At 32.8% G+C, this 25,321-nt stretch overlaps 1 protein-coding gene across 11 annotated transcripts in view; it reads left to right on the forward strand.

Annotated features, from left to right (window-relative positions):
* Scmh1 (Scm polycomb group protein homolog 1) overlaps nt 1–25,321 on the forward strand; it is a 195,840-nt gene that overhangs the window by 65,937 nt on the left and 104,582 nt on the right. For 6 of the 11 annotated variants that reach the window (XM_076860640.2, XM_076860635.1, XM_076860631.2 and 3 more), the window contains 4 exons: nt 3,331–3,399; nt 3,854–3,877; nt 13,159–13,229; nt 21,752–21,986. In XM_076860640.2, the coding sequence (XP_076716755.1) occupies nt 21,788–21,986 (199 nt within the window). In that variant the 5' untranslated portion in view covers nt 3,331–3,399; nt 3,854–3,877; nt 13,159–13,229; nt 21,752–21,787. Of the gene's footprint in view, nt 1–3,330; nt 3,400–3,853; nt 3,878–12,150; nt 12,294–13,158; nt 13,230–21,751; nt 21,991–25,321 lie in introns of those variants that run through there. The other 5 variants (XM_076860633.2, XM_076860634.2, XM_076860632.2 and 2 more) reach the window with 5 other exon arrangements.

A 25,321-nucleotide genomic window follows, 5' to 3' on the forward strand; every position in this document is an offset into this window, starting at 1 on the left:
AAGTTTGTTTTTTTTTTCAACCCATAAATTCCCTCTCAGCTTAGGAAAGTTTACACATTTGATGATGAGTGGTCATCCAGCCTTTCTGCTTCCACAGGAAAGTTCTCATTGCCAGAAAGTCTCTGACATCTACTTCCCTGCAATAAATGCTTTTTCAAATACCTCCAATCAAAAGATGACGTTTTGTAAAACCCCTGGTAAGAACCCCAGTAGAATGCAGTTTTTGTTCAGTGATATATATGCAGTATCTAGAATCATGACTGACAAATACCAGTTAAGTATTTGTAAAATGAATGAATGAATCTTCCTAAGCAGGATTCACATTGTTGCTTCAATTCCATTTTTCATTGTGGATTTACTCCCTTTTTGGACCATTATTATATATCTTTCATTGCTTTTGCTGCACTACATCTTCCCCTCCATGACACTATTAAACTTACTGAGCCCCAGATTTCTCATCTTCAAAAAGAGGTGATAGATATGAAAATGACTGGCTCTGGCCTGCTATAAGGTAATGTTAGATGTTAGTTAAATCTGAAATGGAATCAGTACAGCATCCTCTGAGCTTACCTTACCCTGACATCCATGAATGAAAATTTCATTTTTTAAGATTAATTTTTAAAATTATAGCAAAACATGCATAACAAAGTTTACCATTTTAATATTTTTAGTGCTGGAAATTGAGCCCTGTGCCTCACACATAGATAAACACTCTACTACTAAGGTATATCACCAGCTCTCCATTTTAACTAATTTTAAGTGTACAGTTCTGTGGCATTTCTGGTCAGAAAATTCAGAAAGACATTTACTTATGGAACCATCAGTCCCATCTATCTATAGATCATTTTTTTATTTTGCAAAACTTAAAACTCTACCCATTAAATAATAGCAATTTCATTTTTAATATTAACCTAGCATGATTTAAATAGAAAATTTGTTGTAAAAAATTAAGATAAAACTAAATATGAATGACTTTTATATTATCTGCAGTTTTAGATGCTCTGTTTTCTGTTATTCTTAGTTAATATGAATAACTGCTATCCAACATTAGTGGTTTCTTTAGTTAAGTACCATTCTCTATATTACAATAGTTTTGATGAGAGCATCATTGAAATATTGACTTATTCATATGTATAACTTTTCTCTCACTCATAACTGTTTCTGAATTTGGTAAAAAGATTTTTTAAAAAGTGCTTTCTGTGTGTCAAGTTCCAGGAATACATACTGGCTTAGTAAGTATTTAGATGTGGCATTCTGTGATAGGCATAAAGGTACAAGGTTGAGCTAATACTTTTCTTTCTTAGGAGCATTATCAGAAAATTTTTACAAAGTAACATTTGTCCTAGATCTTGAGGAATAAACAGAAATATCTGGAAGAGAGAAGTGGGAATATGTTTATATGTTTGGTCACAGTTTAGGGTATGATCCTTAAAGATTTTTTGTTGTTGTTGTTGTTTTTGGTACTGGGAATTGAACTCAGGGGCAGTCAACCACTGAGCCACAACCCCAGCCTTATTTTGTGTTTTATTCATAGACAGAATCTCACTGAGTTGCTTAGTGTCTCACTATTGCTGAGGCTGGCTTTGAACTTGCAATCTTCCTGCTTTAGCCTCCCGAGCTGCTGGTATTACAGTTGTGCACCACTGTGCCCAGACCCTTAGGACTTTTAAATGGAGTAGTGACATATTTTATCTTATCTGTACTTTAGAAAAATAATGTTGATTTGTATGTAGAAAAGACACAAGAATTAAGTAACTGTTTTTATTGAGTAAAGGAAGAGATAATGAAATCTAAATTCAAAATTTGGTAAAGAGTTTTTTAAAAGTGCTTTCTGTTTGTCAAGTTCCAAGAATATATACATAAGCTCAGAGGTTGCTGTACTGATTCCATCCAGGAGATGGGAGAGAGGAGCTGGTCATTTTAGAGATAGAACTGGCAGAATTGGATAACCAATTGATTTGAGAACCAAAAGCAATGAAAAGCAGACAATTAAGAAGAATTTCAGATTTCTGACTTGTTATTACTAACTGGGAAAGGGACTACCAGAGAAGAAAGACATTGCTTGTGTAAGAGGAATAAGTTCGATTATTAAATAGTATCATACATGTCATACTACATTAAACTACATATCACAATGTACTCTGAAACATGGCCATTATTCTTAGAATGCTTTGAATTTTTTTTAAATAAGTGGTTTCTTTTATTATGTGTGAAATTCTATCAGCTGCTGTTTTCTCATTTAGGAACTGATACAAGAGAAAATAACTACATTACAAAATGTACACTGTTTAAATACTTCCTGATACACTGAGTAATTTGTGGCAGTATTTAAACAGTGTACATTTTGTAATATAGCTGTTTTCTCCTTTTCTTCTTTGGGCACTGCTTTCCAGGTTCCTCTAGTTTGTGTGAGGAATTAAAAATACTTCTTCTTGGGCTAGGGCTGAAGCTCAGCTACATCTAATTAATTTCTATAATTAGAAATTATAAAGGGGATCCAGTACTACCACCCCTTATATTTATTTGCTGTGTTTACTTCCATTTTTTTTAGTGATAATTTTTAAGAAGTGTATTCATTTGTTAGGGCTGCCATAACAAAGACCACAAGTTGATGGTTTAAATGACACTGATTTATTTTCTCATAATTCTGGAGTCCAGAAGTCCAAGATCAAGGTGTCAGCAGGGCTTCCTCTGAGGCCTCTTGTTCTTAAGGTATAGATGGCCATATTTTCCCTCTGTCTTTATGCCATCTTTTCTCTGGCCCTGTCCAATTTTTTTTTCTATAAGGATATCAGTCATATTGAATTAGGGCCCACCTCAGTGACCTCATTTTAACTTAACTACCTCTTCAAAGATCTTTTCTCCAAATACACACTCTGAGGTACTGGGGAATGGGGACTTCAATATGAAGTTTGGGAGGGCACCAGTTCACCTACATGGGTGCTCTTTGTTTTTAGTTTTTTTAATATATAATTGTGATATTTTATGAGTGTAACTTTTATTCCCTTGTTTTACCTAATAACATTACAATTTAACATTTTCCCATTTATTCTTTAGCCTTTGTAAAAGTTTAATAGCTTCAAAATATTTTTCCAAGTGGTTACACAGCTGAATCTGAATCAATCTTCTGTTCTGAACACTTAGGTGTTCCCTCTTTTCTGTTACTATAAGCTTTTTAATTATAACATTCTTGTCTCTATTTGTATTATTTCCTAAAATACAATCTCAAAAGTGATGACTTAGTTAAAAACTGTTAATGGAAACTTCTAAATTCAGAAGTAGTGAATCTTGTGTTTTCTTTCTACATGACTCTTTTCTCTCTTCCTGCAGTAATAAACTGGAATGATGTTAGAAAATACAAATATGGTCACCTATCAGAGTCTGCATCCCAATATCAAGGTAAGAAAAAAGCCATCTAGCATGAAAAAGTTTTATTTGACATTTTTTACCATAAAACATTTGTTCTTAGAAGTCTGAGTTTATAATAACTCACTTTTTAAAGAAAAAGCAAATATTGTCATTATTAAGGTGTCTATAAAAAGTAACATTTTATTCTGAGCTGAAAATCTGGAAACATACATTTCTTATAAATAATCCCAATTATATTTAGAGCTTTAGGCACTGTTGCTCAGTCCCTCCAGGTTTTCATAGTTTTTATTAGTTTAGTCTCTAGAGGAAGGCAAAGTTTAGTGTACTGCCGTAGCTACTAACTAATAAAACTCAGTATATTTTAAAATGAAGTAATCAGATAAACAAACTTTCAAACCCCTATTTTACTCCAGAATTGCACCTTTCTGTCATTTCAGTATGTTTATCATGATGACCTATGCTATAACATTTTTTTGTTTAATAGAAACTGGTGACATCCTGGAGCTAGGTAAGATATTTTTCTTGTTTCTGCTAAATAAAGGGAATTACTAAACCTGGGATAAGATTGTAATCAGTTATACTCTACTAGGAAGATAATTCCACGTGTCTCCATCTCATAATCCAATGAACTCTGTGCTCACCTGCCTAATGTAATTTATCTCAGTGCCACATCAAGTCCTACTTTTCAGGAGGTCACAGACAAAGCTAACAAAAAGGAAGGGGGTGTGACTGATTATGTAGACTATAGGAGGAAAGGAAACTGAGCCCCATTGGAAGTAACTTCTTAATGCACTGCAACTAGAGCTAAACAAAGTTCTACTGTCATAAACCAAAGTTTGGTGGGATTTTCCCAAAAGAAATTAATTATAAATTGAACTGAAATTAAACCTAAAGATTTTCTAAGTGTATGAACTAAATTAAAACTAAAATATTAAAATGTTATCAGGTAACAAGTCAGATTGATACTTCTTTCGGTTTTTATCACTGTATAGTATACTTCAGGATTAGGATTTGAGGAATAAAACTAATACCAATATTTCTCAATCAGCTTTTGGGTTTTTACATAAACATTAATATTAATGTCTTAGAATCCTTTAAAATCTTTTTACATATTACCTTAATGTTGGTATCCGGATACCTTTATGAATTTTTGTTCTTTTTTTGTTTTGTTTTTTTTGTTTTTTTTGTTTTTTTTTTTTTTTGTGTGTGTGTGTGTGTATGGTGCTGGGGATTGAACCCAGGGCCTTGTGCATGCAAGGCAAGCATTCTTCCAACTAACTGAGCTATATCCCCAGCCCCCATTCAGGTATTTTGGTATATTTTGTTACTGTAATTACATGTGTTCAGCCTGTTATTGTCTATTTGCTTTTTCTTGCCTTTTGTTCCTGTAACATGATACTTCCCATTGCCCACTGACACACAGCGTAACATAAAGTAGAACACTAAGAGTCAGAACCTCCTGGGTGTGTTGAGAGCCAGCTCTGCCACTTAGTTACTCTTAAATCCTTAGTTTTCTGATTTGTAAAATGGGGTTAATTCCATTCTGCCTACTTCACACGTTGTAAAGAAGACGGGCATGAACTAAATCATGCAAAAATCCTTTAAAACTTTCAGATACTGTAGAGGATTGTTTTGACTTTCATTCTGTACGACGATTTTACTCAGACTTTAAGTCAGATCTTCTGACATTCAAAAGTGAAGCATTATGAATGTGAGTGAACTGAAGAAATTAATGAAATTAAAATATGCAGGTAAAAGTACCTGGCACTTTATAAAGAAATGATACTTATTTTTATTGCTCCTTAAAACCTTCTTCAAGATTTCTAAGATGCCAATAAATAGTGGGAAAATGCTCAGATATAGGAATCAGGCAGGACTTGGTTCAAATTCCTGTTCCCCACTTATCAGTTTAGTAACTTTAGGCAAATTATTTAATATTGTTGAGCCCATTTTCTTATCTTTATAATGAGCACAAAACCTGCTTTTTGGGCTATAGTGAACATGGGAGATGCTGTGCTAGTTTGGCATGCCAAGGGAAGACAGTGATAGCTGCTGCTAGTTTTGTTGCTCATATAAGTAATAATTGTAGTTCAATGACAGCTTTAGGCATGTAAACAATCTATTTATTGAGAGGGGATTATGAAACATGGATGCTCAATTCACATAAAATATATCAGTTGACAAATGATGTTGAAATTTGATAGTTTTTCCTCATGAGAGTACTGGTTAGCACAGGCATAGCCTTTGACATGACTTAATACTACATATTTTATTTTTTTTTTACATCAGGCAGAGAGAACAGCTCCAAATATCAAACAAATAAAATTTAGTAGATCTGTGGAACTTCAGTGTTGGAAATGCTGCTCTGGCCCAGCATTTCAAATTTGACATTTTGAATTTCTTAAAAAATGTCTTATCTTGAACTCTACAAGTTGCAGGGGACTTATAGATTGCTTCATATTAGATAGATATTGGGCAAAAATCTCTTTTCTTTGTAATTTATATTAGTAACATTCTAACTTTTAGGGCTGTATGAAACAGGTTTAGCCTATTTTTTATTCACTGGTCTCTTGATTATTAGAAAGCAGTTGTAGGAACTAGTTTGTCACTGCTGCTCTGCCATTTGAACTATCATCTCACACCTGGATTATTAATGGCATAGCTTCCTAACTAGTCTTCCAGCCTCCATACCCTTCCTTCCAGTCCGTTGTTCACCCTGCAGCCAGAATGACTGCACCCCAAGCCCTTCATCACTTTTGCTTCTCATTAACATTGTGTGGGAGGCATTGATATCTGAACAGTGCTTCTATCTACAACTGCTTTCTTAGACTACTTTTTCTTTAAACTTTACCCAGTAAACATACCAAAAAATCCAGTTTGTAGAACTCCTTTTGCTCACCTCCAAGCCTTTATACATGCTTTTATTTTCCTGTCTAAAACAAAGTTTCCTTTCTCTTTGGCTTCTGCTTATCTTTTTACACTGTTGCTTAGGATCCTAAAGATGACTTCCTCTGCACGTTTCCACAAACCCTCCAGGTGCTCCTATAATACCCACCACCTCTCTAGGTGTAGCCCTTACCATAGCATATTATAGTGGATTGTTTGGCCTCTGTGTCTCACTAGACCAAAGCTCTTCAAGGGACAAGGACAATATTTTGATCATGATTATGTCTCCAGCACAATACTGTTGATATTTGATAACTACATGGATGAGAAAATGGCTCTGAGACTTTGCTTTTTTTCCAATGTGAAGTAGTCATGAACTATTCCTTCAGTTGATCCTCGGATGACTCTTTGCCACAGGTCACCATTTCAACTCTGCTTTGCTGTATCTGTCTCAAAGTAACTCCCAGATGAAATTTAATATCCCACATGTGATTTTACTAGTCCAGTCAAGATTAGGACTATTACTTCTGTGCTGCTTTTCTTTTCATTCATTCAAAAACTTTCACTAAATCTTTATCATTAAGTTTCAAACACTGTATAAAACAGTGAAGATTTTAAAAATGAATAAATATATTTCCTATCCATAAAGAGCTCACATAAATAATTATAATGATAGGATGTGATGACAGTAGAGGCATAAACAAGATATTATAGAAAATATGGAAATTGTAGGATTTGTTCTTGGAATATAAGAAAAGTCAGAGGTTTTGCAAAGAAAGTAACATTTTTACTAAGTGTCATTCAATGGGTAGAGGTGACATGGCAGACATAAGAGGCAAATAAAGCCAAAAGTTGTTTAAGGAAACTCTTTAAGTCATATTGTGATTCTGTATCTATGATGTCTCCCAAATCCAAATCTTTTTCATTTCAGGATACCTGCCTGAACCTTATAAAAGTTTTTAATTTCTTCTCTCTATTAATTTCTTCTTTATTAAATAAAAATAAACTGACTTTCTTTTTCATCCTTTTTCAAAGAAGAAACCACATGGAAATGTTAGTGGACAATATCATAGTTGAACATATTTTTTACCCAATATTCTCCAACCTTTGAGAATTTGATGAAAAGACTGTACATATTAAATCACTCTGATTCTTGTGTGCATGTTCTTTTAAAACTAAAACTAGCTGGCAGAAATATATAATAATGAAAAGTGTTGCTTGATACTAGGAGCTGAGTTTCTACTTGAAACCTTTCTTTTTCAATCAGGGTATTTGATGAGTTCTTGACTTTTAGTTAGGATGTTGTCTCGTATGTTTAAAAGGTAACTAATGATATAATTCAGTTTCTATTATTTGTTTTCAGAAATTTTTTTTTTTTGGATTGGTGTTTTATTTTGAAGTGATCCATTAAAAATATCAAGCTATTAATTTTAAAGGGTTCTGAGCAATGTTTTGAGAATGAATGACTGTGTATCTTATAGCTTTAGACATTTTTAAATAGCTGGTTTTTATTAATGTTAGGTATGCCACAATTTATAAATCATCTGAAAAGTGCCAAGAAGACATAGCATTGAAGGTATGACTTATGAAAAAGACTTGCTGTAGCAGATATTTAAATTGGTTATGAAATGATGTGAAGCTGAGTGCTTCTCATGATGGAATAGACAGGCTAATTAGAGGAATGGAATAGAGTCCAGAAATAGATCTAAGAATACATAAGAAATTAATATAAGATCAAGGTGGCATTTCAAATAAGTAAGAAGAAGATGATTTATTCAGTAGATGATATTGGAGCACATTTATTGAATATGTGTAAAAAGGGAAAGCTAGAACCTTTTCTCATTCATTTCATAAAATAAATTCCAAATAGATCAAATACTAAAAAAAATGAAACCATAGAAATCATAGAAACATGGGCTAATATTTTTTATAACATTGAAGTGAGGAAACTATGGTTTGAAAACCAAGAATCCATAAAAGAACAGACTGAGAAACTTAAAGGCAAACCCTACCAAACTGAGACATACATCCTCAGTATAAGGACAGACAGAGGATTAATAGTCTTCATTGACAAAGACCCCTTAGAATCTGTGAGAAAATAAAAAATTAACTCGGGAGAAAAATAACAAAATAAAATGTAAACTAGATGATAACTGTAAAAACAAGAGCTTTAACTTTATTAATCAAAAAACTATAAATAAAAGATAAATAGTACTTTTTTCATTGATAATATTTATCAAAATTATAAAGATTATGCCCACACACAAGAATGGGGTCCTAATTAGAAAAAGATATAGCCTATGCTTGTATAATATTATGAAAATGGATTCTACTATCATATATAATGAAGAAGAACCAGTTAAATTAATTTAAGTAAAGAAAATATTAACTTTTCCTTAAAAAAAAAAAAAACAGTTTAGGAAAGGTGTGGGAAACACACTCTCATGCAGTTCTGATGAGAATAGAAATTTGTATAATCATTCCAGAGACTATTTGGCAACATGTATTATATCAAAATTTAAAATATTCGTATTCTTTGTTCATTAATCCTACTCTGGAATTTGTCCCAAGAAGATAATCTGAAAAGTAATCAAAGAGTATACACTTAATGAAATAATAGTATTTAACAAAATTTGTTGTTAAGTTATATAAATTATGGTATATATGAACAGTGGAATATCATTTAAACAGTAATTTTGGAGTAGGATTTTTTATCTAAAAATGTTGATTTTCCTTATTGCTCTCAGGCATTTGAATTCTACACTTACGTGGAACAAAGTAGAGATCTTGTAAAAGAATGTGACCAGAATGACAACTAACAAACATCTTGTTTATTATCTTTCTTCCCCATTAGAGTGTAAGCTCCACATGGACAGAGACTTGCTCTATTGCTCTTGGCCATATATTCTCAGTGCTTAGAGCTAGGGTTAGCATACAATAGGTGTTTGATAAATATTTGTTGAATGAAGAAATATTATAAAAGAGGATTCAAGCATCCAACTAGGTGAACTCCTGTGCTTTACATTTTACAGGCTTCTTATGTCATTTGTAAGAAATTGTCCCTTCATGGTTCAGGCCCTATTTTCCTAATGATAAATGTTATTGTAGTGTGGTATGTGTTAGAATTTAGAAAACAATTTCATAAGCATTATTCAGTGATATAAATAAGACGACTGGCTTTTTCTTATCTGTAATGTCTCAGTTTAGAGAGTTCCTCTGTAGAGCATATGTCCATAACTTCACTAAGATATCTCCTAGTTCATCCCATTGCCTCATTTTATTCCTTTCAAATACTTATTATTTTATTTATTTATGTGTTAATGGTGTCTCATTATATAATAGAATGTAAATTCCATGAGGGTAGGGACCCCAAGCTATACTGCCTCACTCATGGCGGATGTTCAACAAACATCTATTGAATAAATTATTGAAAATGATCAAGTGATCATGTTGAATGCTTTGAATTATAATGTTAGAATAATTGAAAACACTCAAATTATGTGTGTTCACAAAGCATTATACAAAATTAGTTAATATTTATTTTCACAATGATCTCAGACCTCAAGTATGGAACAAATTTCCCTGTACTACATTCTCAAGGCAATCTGTATTACCTCATTAACTTAAATTTGTCTTAATTGTAACAGAATATTTGTTATTACTTTTTTACTATATCTGCTTATCTCTCGGCTGAAATCTCTATAAATTTAGGAACTTTAGCCATCTTGTTCCCATAAGATTTAACACAGTTCTTTATACTTGGAAGGAATTTAAATATTATTAAGTGAAAAATGTATGTACAATCATACGAGATAGGTATTATCTTTGTTTTTCAGATAAGTAAAGTGAGGTGTGGGAGGATTAAGTAATTTCCCCCAAGATTGTTAGCTATAGAAACAAGACTTAAACCAACATCTTCTGACTTCAAATATCACATTCTTTCAGCTACACCAATAGTTTCTATACACAGGTTTTAATTAGATAACCTAATGAGCCTTTCAAAATACATGTTCTCATGCCACACTTGAACCCTATTCATTGAGAACTTCTGAAGACAGGGTCCTGAATTTTGTTCAAGTGAGTGAAAAAAATCTATGATTATGGTTTTGGTATCAATTGTTTAGACCATGGATTAGCAAACTATTGTTTGGGGCCAAATCCAGCCTACTGCCTTTTTTTGTCAGTAAAGTTTTAATAGAACATATCCATGCTCATTCATTTACATATTGCTTATGGCTACTATTGCACACAATAGCATAGTAGTTGTGACATAGATTATATGACCTGCAAAGCATAAAATTTTTATTATTTTGTTTTCACCAACTCCTGGTTTATATCTTGCTGTCTATAATATAGTGCTTGCAAATATTTGTGGTAGGCATTGGTAGTAAGTGTTTTCAAGTATTCTTATTGAGTCAATAAGAACTATCTTAATTTGCAGTTTACCTGATGTTTTACTTAGCTTTCTTGCATCTGTGACCAAAAACCTGACAAGAATAATTAAAGGAGGAAAATTTTTGTTTGGGGCCCATGGTTTCAGAGCTCTCAGTTCACAGATGGCCAACTCCATTATTCTGGGCCCAAGATGAGGCAAAATATCATGGCAGACGAGTATGGTGGAGGAAGGCAGTTCAGGACATGAACACCAAGAAGCAGAAAGAGAGCTTCCTTTACCACAGACAAAATATAAACCTTAAATACAAGCCCCCCAGTGACCTAATGCCTCCCCCTACAATTTTCACCCAGTTAATCCATTCAAGTGGATTAATGCATTGATTAGGTTAAGGCTCTCATAAGCCAATCTTTTCACCTCTGTACTTTCTTTGCATTGTTTCAACACATGAGATTTGGGGAGACACTTAATATCTAAACCATAACATCTGATTAAGGGACTAAGCTTGAGCAGTCAAGTATAAGAAAAATATCAATCTAGGTATGGTTTAAGCCATCAATCATCATAGTGGATAGACCGCTTTTAATAAAGAAATTCTTTTTCATTTAGTTTCTAATAGGGTGTTTCCTAAGTGGTATAATGTCTGAGGTTTCTGGCTTGTATACCGATAGCACAGGAATTAATTCCATGTGCTTCGGTAATAGAGAACTATAATTAATATTCTAATTATTGTGGTACACTAATGATGTGGTAATTCTTAAAAGGAAAGTCTCTTGGGTTCTTCTAGTCAGAATTCAAGCCAATATAAGCAATTAACCAGAACTCATCAAACCTCTAGGCATGTGTTGCCCAGTTCATTAGCTCTTAGCCACATATAGATATTTAAATTAAAATTATTTAAAATCAAATAAAATTTAAAACTCAGTTTCTTATCCATACTAACTACATTTCAACTGTTCAGAAGTTACATGGATCTATTGGTAATTTACTAGACAGCACAGATACAACATTTCTATCAGCACAGAAAGTTATTTTGGACATGCTGCTCTAAATAAAAGAGTTTAAGAGTTTCAACTCAGTGAAATTCAAGACATACTATTCAATTTAATTTTTAATTTATAAGGATAGAATAATTATTTGTATGATTTCTTTTTCTAATAGTGAACAGTTATGACATGTATTCAGTTCTTGATTTAGGATCCTCTCAGCTAAGAGCAAATTCTTTATTAAATTCTGATAACCTCTTTAAATCTTGACTTCAGGAAATATCAACTTATTTACCCATGAACTATGTCTGGTCATGATGATTAATCATTGACTAATTCATGAAATGTTTCAGAACTGACTGATTTCTGGCCAAATCTATTTGGCTTAGTTAAGGATGATGGTGGGAAAGGAACCAATTTTAAACAGAAGCTATAAAATCAATAGAGTGTAAAGTCTTGGCATCTTCTTTGGAGTGCTTTAGTTTTCATCATTCAGTGACTCGTTTTTATTCCCAGCATCTAGTGCTTTTTGCATGGCCCAAAGGGGCCCTGTGCTGCTCCACTACAGAGGAAACTTCAAGAAATGCTGGTTTGCTACAGTGTTTTAGCTTGTGAGAGTCTCTGGGACCTTCCCTGCTCCATCATGGGGTCACCTCTAGGTGGGTATTAGGAGGAGATTGGTAATTGGTTTAACCTTTAAATAAATAACTTGGTAATCTTTTTTGGTCCAGTGAAATCTGTATTTAATAGCCTGTCCCTTACCATGTTTTTCTGACCCCAGCATGATGTCACCTTAAAGATTATTTCTCAAGGACAGTGTTCTTTAAACTTTGAAAGACATATTCTTATTTACTGTCATCATAAATGCTTCCCAGGTCCTACTTTCTCTAGATTACCAGACCTTTGTCATTTTGTACCTCAAAGCAATACAGCTGTGACTGGGATGGGAGTGGGGTAGGGATAGGTGAGAGAAAGCCAGTTTAAAGAGTGAGGACTCGAGTATCATCTCACTCCTCTGGCTTCCCCTCCTCTCAAATCCTTTCACCTCATGTCTCCAGATGCCTTTCTTTCATATTCTTTCTAAGCTAAGAAGGTAGAATCCAACCACATTGGGTGTTAAAATCTGTCATTGGCTGTAATAAAGGGCCATTCCAGGAATCAGATTGTTCAGAAGGAATCTCCCCACTCCCTTTCTGTTTCTTCTGTTCTGTTTTCCATGAGCTTCCTGGTCACTTCTTTAAGATAGTTGTATATCTTGCTTTGGAATTTTGGATTACTTTAGAGACTAACATGGAGAACTCTTTGGGACATCTTGAAACCATGATTTTATTAAAACATTAATCTAATAAATGATCCATTCATGTCAATAAATCCTTCTCCCTAATACTCCTTATAGCCCAAACAGGAAAAAAAATCTTTATGCTCAAAAGAAGTCTGCAAGTGGCTTAATGTTTAGCATAGATTATATCCCAAAAGCATTTTTTAGGAAGTTGACTGTGATAGAGATTTCTATTTCCTTTACAGGTCATTTTACCTGGGACAAATACCTAAAAGAAACATGTTCAGTCCCAGCGCCTGTCCATTGCTTCAAGCAGGTAATTAATTCTCAACATCATTAGTAGGTGGGAGGCAGGTAGTTTGCTTTTGTTTTTCTTTTCTGGTTCCTAAATAAACAAAACTCCAGGCAGAAGCCCTTTGACTGTTCACCTGAGGTCCCCAGAGTAAACTAGTATGGGAGGACCACAACTCAAGAAGTAAAATTTGGTCACTATGAGTTTTAGCAGTAGACATTTTCCCCAACTTCATCCCAAGTAACACCCTTTCCTTCTTCTTCACCTCCTTGAGGACATTCTGTGTTACTGAAAAAATTTGTTATTTTTTACTGTAGCTTTCAATTCAGACAGATAAGAAGGAGACTTACAGCCCTTAGACAGTTCTTGAAAGAGGACCAGTATTCCTTTCTCTGTACTCAATAACTTTGTCATAATCTTATCTTCCTTTAAGAATGTTGACACTGAGTCCCACTGGGAAACATTCGGGAACTGATAAGAGGTCATCCAGAGCTTCTGCCATAGAATTAAATGCTGGAGAAAGTGCACATGTGATGTTGAGTATGTCAGTATGGATAAAGTTGATAGATGAAAAGGTGTACTTATACTAAACAGATCTTAACATCAGGAGGTTATTTACATCTGCCTTTCTTTAGCACTCAATGATTATTTTCCTCTGTCAACATTTCACTTTTAAGTTTTGAGTTTTATTTTCTAAGTGAAAATATAAATTTTGGACCTGCTTATTTAAAATAATAGGGGCTGAATTCTTATTTTTACCTGAAACATTTTCTTAAAGTCATATTGTAAACAATAGTTTTCAAGTCACTGAAGAAAGGGCAATAAACAGTTATCTTTGAGAGATGGACAACACATGAATTGAGCCCTGTGTGATATCCCAGCTTACTGTGTTAAGAGAGTTTCCAGATCATGGCTCAAGAAGAGGAGCCCAGGTTGATATAGCAGATTTCCTAATTTGAGGAGATGGAACTGGGAGTGAAGGAACAGCAAATTGTCTAGAATTTGCAGATCAAAGTACCCAAGAAGAGAGAACTTCACAGGAAGAAAACTACAAAAATCTACAGAGAGTCCTTTTCAACTACTCAGGAAAGTTCTACTGTCCAGTACATACATATGAGGAAACTACTTAAAGTCAAAGGAAAACCTATCTGACAGAATTAGAAGGAATAGAGCCTAATAGGACTTGGAATCATTTCTCTTTTTTAAATATTTTTTTTAGTTGTAGTTGGACACAATATCTTTATTTATTTATATGTGGTGTTGTCCAGTGCCTTACAAGTGTGAGGCAGACGCTTTACCAATGAGCTACAGCCCCAGCCCTGGAATCATTTCTGATTCCATCTACTCTACTGGAAAAAAATTTCTTAATTCATTGGGTATTGAGTTAGAATGCCCAGGAAATCTTGCTTAGTAGCAATTGTGTTGATAATGAGCCATAGCCTGAGCACTGTTGCAGACTTGCCTAATAAATTATAAAATTAACACTCAAAAGGATTAAGTTATTCTCATGTAGCAGCATCTGGGAACAAAGCACAAGCAAATTTAAAGAAATGCAAAAATATCCATTACAATACCTGGCATCCATTCATAGATTACAAGGCATGCAAAGAGGCAGGAAAATGCAATCAATATTAAAGAGAATAATCAATTGATTGGAACTAACTCAGGACCTACACCGATCATAGAATAGAAAACAAACACACTAATTATTCTAATTTATTGACATACATAATTTAAGCAGGAAAATAAAAAGACTTAAATTATACTACTCTATGTGAAGGAAAAAATATACTGGGTAATATTAATGGCAGAAGAAAGATTAGTAAATTTGAAATAATCCAAACTGAAATGCAAAAATAAAATGGAGAAATAAAAAGAAAGACCAGTGAATGGTGGGGTAACTTCAAGAGGCCAAATAGACATGTAATTGGAGTTTCCAAAGAAGAAAGTATTTTTCAAAAAATGAGGAAAATTGTAACTGTACAAATTCAAGAAGCTCAATGAATCCCAAAAATAAGAAACAAGAAAAAAACTACACGAAAGCATGTCATAATTACATTATACAAAGTCATTGATATGGAAGACCTAAAAGCATCCAGAGAAAAAAGATATTTTCCATATAACTAATATAAGGATAACATTGAATTTCTTGTTAGAAATAATGCAAGCAAGAACAAAGTTGAGTAGCATTCTCAAAATACTGGAGGAAGCACCATCAACCTAGAATACTATGCCCAGCAAAAAAAAAAAAGAAGATATTTTCAGATAAACAAAAGCTAAAAATAATTAATCACTAGCAGACTGACATTACCAGATATGTTAAAGGAAAAATCCAAAAGGAAAGTCATACCAGATGGAATAACAGATCTATGCAAAGGAATGAAGGTCACTGGAAATTATAATAACAAGAATAAATAGTCAGGTGTGGTTAGTACATGCCTGTAATCTAACAGGAGGCTGGGACATGAGGATCACGAGTTCAAAACTAGCCTCAGCAAAAATAAAGCATTAAGCAACTCAGATCCTGTCTCTAAATAAAATACAAAACAGGGCTGGGGATGTGGCTTAGCAGATGAGTGCCCCTGGATTCAATCCCTGGTACCAAAAAAAAAAAAAAAGTAAATATTTTTTCTTAATATTTAAATGTCTATAAAATGTATTTGGTGTGTAAACAATTATAACTATTTATTTTGGGGATTACATATATGTGTAAAATGTATGTAGCAATAGTATAAGGGCAGGAAAAGAGAAATCTAAGTGTAGATATACCATAAGGTTCTAATATATAAAAGCAGTATAATAGTACTTAAAGATAACCTATATAAGGATATTTACTATAAACCCTAGAAAAAATATTAAAATAATTTAAAACAAATAGCAATATAGTATATTTGAGCCCAGACTTATCAAGAATCAAATGAAATATAAAAGGTCTGAACATTCCATTAAAAGGCTAAGATTGGCACATTGACAATTTATTTGTATACTGCCTTCAAGAAAAATTATACTTCAAATATAAAGACAATAATTTAAAAGTAAAAGGATGAAAGATGATATATCATGCTAATATTAGCCATATGTATGACTATAATACAGCTGAAATGAGTATATTAATCTCAAAGTATATTTCAGAGAAAATATTACCAAGACAAAGAAGGTAATTTCATAGTAATAAAGGGGTCTTACACTACTTACATGAAGCAAAAATTGATGGAATATAAGGAGAGATGGATAAATCCAAAACATATCTATACTTAGACTTTTAATACTCTTTCTATAATAAAAGAACAAGTTGACAAAAAAAGTGAGCATTTAGTAATTTTGAACATTACTATTGATTAATTTGACCCACTTGACTCACATACTCTCCAACATTAATATAGCACACTTAATTGTCAAGCGCATGCAGATCCTTTATCAAATTAGGCCATATTATGAGCCATAAAATAAAGCTTGAGAAATGTTAAAGGATTTAAGCAGTACAAAGTATGTTCTATGATTATAGTTGGATTAATTTTTTTAAAGCCAAAGCAGAAAATTATGTGGAAAATCTCCAAACATTTGGACCCTAAATAACACATTTCTGAATACCTTATGAGTGCTGAGAAGCCAAAAGGTACATTAGAAAGTATTTTTAAATGAATGAAAATGAAAACAGAACATTTCAGAATTTGTGGAATGCTACTAAAGCAGTACTTGGGAAATTTTATAGCACTGAGTTCTTTTATTTGAAAAAAGAAAGGTTTTAATTAATGACCCCCTCTTCCACTTCAGAAAATTTGGGGGAAAAAAGAGCAAGTTAACTCGGAAGTAAGCAAAGGACAGGAAGCATTAAATATTAGAGTATAAATCAACAAAAGACAGAACTTTTTTTAATAATAAAATCATCAAAACCAAAGCTGGTGCTTTGCAAAGATTAATAACACTGATAAACCTCTAGCCAGAGTTACCAAGAGTAAAGGAAAGATGATGCAAATAACTATTATCTGAAATTAGAGAAGTTATATTGCTGTGAAGTTAAAGGTATTCAAAACAAATTATGCCTTTAAATTAATAACTAAAGTGAAATGGATAATTTCCATGAATGACACAAATTACCAAATCTCAGTCAAGATCATAGAAAACCTGAATTTCTGCTATAGAAATTGAATTTGTGGTTAAAGGCTTTCTCACAAAGAAGATTCCAGGCCTCAGTGACTTCTCTGGTGACTTGTTTCAAATATTTAAGGAAAAATATTACAAAGTCTACACAGACTGTCTCAGAAGACTTACGGCAAGGGGATACCTTCAACTCTATGAGATGAACATTTCTGCTGCCCAAACCATAAAATAGCATGGAAAGAAAACTATACAGCAATATCCCATGAATACAAGCAAAAATCCTAAACAAAATTTTAGGAAAAAGAATATAACAGTATATAAATATAATAACTCATCATGACCAAGTGGGATCCTAGGAATACAAGGTTGGTTTAAATTTCAAAAATCAATGTCATTAATTTGTCATATGAACACAATAAGGAAGCAGAAAATGTATAGTCATTTCAATAGATGCATTAAAAGCTTTAGACAAAAATCCAATGTTAGTTACTAATAAAAATTCTCAACAAACTAGAAACAAAAGGGAATTTCCTAAGTTAAAGGGCATTTATGAACAATCTACAAATGACATCAGACTTAATGATAAGGATTAAATGTTTTTACCTTAAGATCAAGACAAGGCTGTCTACTTTTGCCACTTCTATTCAGTATTATCTTACCAAAGCCCATAGTTCAGAAGAAGAAATAAATGGGTTAAAAGATTAGGACAAACACAAAAGAAAATATATAGAGGGCAAATAAGCACATGAATAGAAATGCTCAATTCCATTATTTTATTAGGGAAATGAAAATAAAAGTGATTAATATACTATCCCTATGGGTTTATTTAAATGGCAAATAGTGGAAAGGTTGTGAAGCAAATGGAATTTTCATGTGCTAATGAAAATGTAAAATGGTTTACCTACTTTGGAAAATAGTTTGGCAGAAAAGCATCATCACACTACTGAGCTAAAGAATGTACTAAAAAAACTGGGAATTGGATAATAATACATTCTTAGCTTTAAAAAATTATATCTCAAAGATAAAGCCAGCATTCTACTCTATTGTTTAAAATAATCCAATAGAATATATAACAGAAGAAAAACTACCATTTATAATAGTATCCAAAGAGGGAAGGAGGAGAACTAACAAATATGCAAAACTTACATAGAGAGAGCTTTAGCTTTATACCTTTCTAAAGGTATAATCCATAAAAAAATTAAAAATTCATGGAGTGGACTTTTTCAGAATTAAAGACTTCTGATCTCCAAAAAGACACTTGTAAGAGAATTAAAAATACAGGTCACAGCCTAGGAGAATATACTTGTAAATCACATAGCTGACAACAATTCTCCCCAGATTGATTTATAGATTCTGTCATAATCACAGGTGCTTTTTTTGCAGCGGGGTGGGCACAAATTGACAAATTGACCCTAAAATTCAAGTAGAAATACAGGAGACCCAGAAGAGCCAAACAGTCTTGAAGAGGGGAAACAAGAGGAGAACTCATATTTCCTGATTTCAAAACTTACTACAAGGCTGCAGTTCTCAAGACATTGTGGTTCTGACATAAAGAGAGACATATAAATTTTTGGACTAGAATTTAGAGTCAAGAAATGGACCCATCAATTTATTGTCAATTGATTTTCAATAAGGGTGCCAACATAGTTCTTTCAATTTTTCAAAAACCAGCACAAGAACAGCTGGAAATCCCCTTTCCCCTTCTGTACCATATTTTAAAAAAATGAACTCCAAATGGATCATAAACCTAAATGTAAAATCTAAAACTAAAAAACTCTTAGAACACATCAGAGTAAATCTTCATGACCTTGGCTTAGGTTATAGTTCCTTAGATATGGCACCCAAAACACAAATAACAAAAGAGAAAATAGATACATGGATTCCAAGGACACCATTGGGAAAATGAAAAAGTAATACAAAATGGGAGAAAATATTTACAAATCGTATATCTCATAAGTGACTTGTATCACAAATATTTTAAAAATCTTTTTAAAAACCTCATCAATAAAAATACAACACAATTTTTAAATGGGCAAGGAGTTTGAATGTATATTTCTCCATATAAAATGACCAATAAGCACATGACAGAAATTCAATATCATTATCTCTAGAGAAATATATAAGTGGTATCTGTAGTGATCCACTTCACATCCACTAGATGACAAAAAATTTTAAAACAGACAATAACAAGGTTGGTAAAGATCTAAAGATATTGGAATGCTTGTTCATTGGTGCAGAAATTATAAAATCCTATAGCCACCTTTGAAAACAGTTAATAGTTTACTCAAAATGTTAAATGTAGAGTTACCACATTACCCAGCAATCCCACTCATAAGTATATACCTAAGAGAATGGAAAATACAGGTCTACTCAAAATGTATCATAAGTGTTCGCCACATTATTATAATAACCAAAAAGGGGAACAATCCAAATGTTCATCAGCTGATAAATTAGTAGCATAGTATATCCATACAATGGAATATTATTCAGCAGTGAAAAGGAATGCAGTACTGTTATATCCTATAAAATGAATGAACCTTGCTAAGTGAAAGAAACCATTCATATATTGTTCACATATTATGTAATTCCATCTGTATAAAATTCCAGAATAGACAAATCTACTGTAACAAAAATCATATTCATAGTTTCTAGGGACTAAAATGAGAGGGGAATAGAGAGTACCACCTAAAATGAGTACAGGGTTTCTTTTGGACATTGATGAACTTGTTATAAAAGTAGATAGGTATAATGTTTGTATGACTCTGTGACTATATTAAAAATCATTGAATGCATACCTGAAAAGTATTCATTTTCTCATGTGTGAGTTAAACATATACCTAACATATGATACAGCCATTCTGCTCTTAGATTATTATGCAAAAGAAAAGAAAGTCAGTTGGCCCTCCATCTGTGAGTTGCATATCTGTGGATTCAACCAACCCCAAATCAAAAATATTTGGGGAAAAAATGTGTCTCTCTGAACACGTACAGTTTTTCTCCTTATCATTATTTCCTATACAATACAGTACAATAATTATTTACATAGAGTTTTTGTTTTATTAGGTACTATAAGTAATCCAGAAATAGTTTAAAGTATACAGGAAGATATGCATAAGTTTTATACAAATACTACACCACTTTATATCAAGTCCATTTTGCGGAATTAAGCATCTGCAGATTTTGGTATTTCGAGGGCATCCTAGAATTAATACTCCACAGATACCAATCAACTACAGTACATTTTCATATAAAGATTTGTATATAAATGTTTATATAGCAGCTTCATTTGTAATTGACAAAAACTGGCAACAAACTAAATGACCAGCATCATGGTATACCACTTACCAATAAAAAGAAATGAATTTCAGATTGAGTAACAGATTTTGGAATATTTGCATATTATATAATGAGATATCTTAGGGATATGACCCAAATCTAAACCCAGAGTTCATTTATCTAATATGTACTTTATACCCATGTCCTAAAGGTAATTTAATACAGTATTTTTAGTGCACCTGTGTTTTAACTGCAACCCATCACATGAGGCCAGGTGTGGAATTTTCCATTTGTATCATCATGTCAGTGCTCCAAAAGTTTCAGATTTTGTAGAATTTTGGATTTCAGACTTTCCAATTAGGGATATTCAACAATATGGGTAAATGTCAGAATAGCTGTGCTGAGTGAAAGAAGCTAGACAAAAAGTGTATTTCCTGTATGATTCCATCTAATAAAAGATGCAAATCAATCTATAGTGATAGAAAGTAGATCAGTGGTTGCTAGGCATGGGAATCTGGAAAGACCCAGGAAAAGGTGTTACAAAGGAGCATATGAGATCCTGACGGTGATAGCCTTGTGCATTACTTTGATTGTGGTAATACTTTTATGGGTGTATATGGTGTCGTAGGTATGTACACAATGTCAAGACTTATAAAGTATATAGTTTGTTGTATGTAAATTATGATTTGATTTATAACTTAATTTCAATTTTTTAAAAAATATTAATTCCCAATAGTCTGTGTGGTAGATATACAGACCACTATACTGAATATTCCATGAAGAGACATTAAGGATACAGTAGTTTAATGTGATTTAGTGGTCTTGAAAAGAAAGTGTTATAGCAGAAGGGGTAGGATGTTGGAAAAGGTAGAATGAGAAAATATTTAAATAACTGGACTATATGAAGCATTCTTGTCCTTTTTTCACTACTATAAATTAATATTTGATGCTTAATAGGAAAGTAATTTTCCCCTTCACCTTCTTTCTTTGTGTTTCTTTGTATGAAACCTTTCCTAAGTGTTAGAGAATAACTCAGACAAGTTGTCCCTGGGCCAGTTATAAGCAATTTGAATCCAAAGCATATATTTTCAGGTTCCATCTCTTAACATCCTTATTGAAAATGCGGCTTACTTTTAGTCTTCTTAATCCTCATGACTTGTTCTCCTCAGTCCTACACACCTCCAAGCAACGAGTTCAAGATCAGCATGAAATTGGAAGCACAGGACCCCAGGAACACCACATCCACATGTATTGCCACAGTAGTTGGACTGACAGGTGCCCGCCTCCGCCTGCGCCTTGATGGTAGTGACAACAAGAACGACTTCTGGCGGCTGGTTGACTCAGCTGAAATCCAGCCTGTTGGGAACTGTGAGAAGAATGGGGGTATGCTACAGCCACCTCTGGGTAAGTAACTAGAACACAGGATTTCCCTAACCCATCAGTTAGGTTCCAGAAATTGTACTCTTATCATGGAAAAGCTTACAATCTCCCCCTATTCCTTCTTTTTCACATGGTCTCCTCAAAAGGCCAGTCCAAAATGAAACAATCTGCAAATCTGGACATTTCTATCTCTACATTAGTTTATGATAGCCAAGCTTCTCTCAAATTCTTCCTTTTCGTAACAAGAAACCACATTCTTCATCCTTTTTTGTCAGTGCCCTTTATTCCAAGAGAAAAAGTGGAAGGCAGTTTTTCCATTTAATCTTCTCAAAAAAAAAAAAAAAAGTTACACACATACACACACACACATGCACACGTACATGCACACACACACAAACACACACACACACATGCACACACCATGAAGATTTCACCAAATCCTATGACAAGTAGTGAATGAAAAATCTCCAGTAGAACTGATGACTGCTATAAGGGTTCCTATTTCCTCTCCTCCAGGTTTTCACTTGGTACTTTGAATTTTCTCATTTTGAATCCATTATTACGAAAATCCATTGCTTCATTTAAATTAATACCCCACCAAATTTTTCTCTTCCAGATTGAATTTACTTTTTTGCTTAAATATATATGAAAGATTCAGCTCAGCTCATGAATTACTATCATATTATCAATCATTACTGCACCAAGTTTTGGAGAGGGATGGACTTTAGAACCTGTTGCCCTCAAGAAGCTGAACTAGCTTAATCTAGTCGAATTAGATTATTCTGTCTGATTAGATTAACTTGAGCTCCCCATGTGCTTGTTTAACATTTTCTCCCATTTAAAAAATTATTTATAATATAAAGTTTCAAATATATGCAAAAGTAAATAATACAATGAATGTCCATATCATTTAACATGGTTCTCTCTCCTCTATTTCCTAGATTGGTGCTAGATCTAGAGATTTTCTCAGATTTATGTTCTATTTTTCTGTATGAATATTTCACTGATGGTGATGTTTATTTCTATGCGGAAGCATATGTGGTCTGATTGTCTCTTTTTTTTATCATGTAGCAGCCATTGATGTTCATGGCTTAGATCAAGAGTTAACAGATTTTCTCAGTGGGTTAAATAATAAATATTTCAGGCTTGTAGATCTTTTATAGCTACTATTCTTTGTCCTTTTAAGTGTGAAAGCATCCATGAATAATACAAAATAAATTAATAGGCAGGGCTGTATTCAAGCCTGCTGACTATATTTGCTAACCCCCTAGTTTAGATATATAAATTCATTATGGTTGCAAAGTGGAAAACTTTAATCCTGCCATATTCTACACAAATAAAATGAAATATATCTATTAAAATAAACTTTCATCCGTGGGCTAGGGTTGTGGCTCAGAGGTGGAGTGCTTGCTTATCATGTGTGAGGCACTGGGTTTGATCCTCAGCACCACATAAAAATAAAAGATAAAGGTGTTGTGTCTACCTACAACTAAATAAATGTTTTAAAAAGTAAATAAACTTTCATCTGGACTTTCTCACTGCCTGCAGTTCCTGTAGCTCATTAAGACTTACAAAGGAGAATGGGTGCCAAGTTTTACAAATATATAAATCAAGGTTATACATGGATTACAGGGCTTGGGAGGGCTGATTCCAAAGCATGTTATATTTGTTCTTATAAAGGGAGCTAACAAAATTGACATAAATTAAGTAAATAAAATAATTTTTTATCAATTCTTTGGTTATCTTGCAATGATACAATTCATACAGGATTATTTTCTATATCTATTTTTTAAATTATGAATTGATTTACTAGCACACTCCAAAAGTATTTAATAAATGTAGTAGTTGTTGTTTATCATAAAATTGTGATATTTTGATTCATCATACTAAAAGTCCGTATTGATACTTGAATTGTCCTATTTTGGGACAGTAGAAGCCTCATCAGATTGTCTCCTTATTCTTACATATATTAGTAATATTTGTAGCTATTGTGAACTTTTGAAATTTCAAAATGTTCCTCATTCATCTTGTACATTTTCCACCCTGGGATAGAAGGAGATATTTCTTCTAGATATCTAAATTTTTTTCAGTGATAAGTGGGATTTAGTGATCATAATCTGAGCACTATAGCACACAGTACTACTAGGGTGGTCACTCTTTCTTCGTTTTTTTGTTAAAGAGGGGCAGGGCATTGCGATTTCATATTAATACTTCCCACTAAAATTCAGAACAGTGGTATTTATGCCTATTTCATCTCTACCATCTTGAATCTGTATCTCCTTTATACCACAACAAAACCCTCATTCTCCACATGAACAAATTAACTCATTTGCTTCATTCCACAATATACATATAACAGTTTCAGGCTAGTTATCAACACTATCACCATTATGATTATTGGTAGTGTTTGAGTTATTTGCATATTTTTCTTACCTTCAAAGGAAATATAGCAAATAACATAAGATCTTATGGATTACCTTTTTTTCTAGATGGTTCTGCCACCAACTTGATAATTCAGATTCATTTGTTTTATTTATTTATTTTTTGAGGAATTGCATTTTAAAAATTAATTTCACTTTATAAATACATTAAATATATTCATTTTAAAAGCAAATTTTATAAAACAAGAGAATAAATCCCCATTCACCCTTTTCTTTCCTTTTTCCATATATAACTGCTCAATTTTATTATTTATCCTTACATTTTGAAAGAGGCAAACAGATTTGAAAGAGGCAAATTTCAAAAACATATTTTGGAATTTATATGTGTATAAATACACAATGTATACATAGCAATATATATTTATATGTGTGTATACACACATACTTGCCTATAAATACTGACACAAATGATTGCATACTTTACCTACTTTTCTCAACCTTGCTTTTTTCATTTATTGATATGTTCTAAAGATGGCTTCAGAATAGTGTGGAGATATTTCTCATTCCTTTTTACAACTGCATTGTAAAAGTATTATGTAATAGTATTCTCATGCTATTTTATGAATCATTATTTAAAAATGCATTGTGATGCAATTAAAAAAATATGAGCTCCCAAGGATAATATAGTGGCCATCTAAATCAAAATCTTTCCAAAAATTCTATAGAAACATACAGATGAAAAAGGAAAACAAACCATTCATAAGCATGCCTAAATTTAACTAGGAGTTAAGAATACCAAAAATTTCAATTATATTTTAGTAGGGATATAAAGATCTAAAGCCAGCAGAGATAGTACCATACCTGAACCAGAATGAAAATTTTATGCAGATAGGATATACATTTAAAAAAAAAAAAGCAGAGAAAAAGCATTGGAAATCTAGCACAACCAAAATCATTCCTAGAAAGCAACAGTTCCAT

This window comes from Callospermophilus lateralis, chromosome 7 (assembly GCF_048772815.1).
Source record: "Callospermophilus lateralis isolate mCalLat2 chromosome 7, mCalLat2.hap1, whole genome shotgun sequence".
Classification (NCBI taxonomy): Eukaryota; Metazoa; Chordata; class Mammalia; order Rodentia; family Sciuridae; genus Callospermophilus; species Callospermophilus lateralis.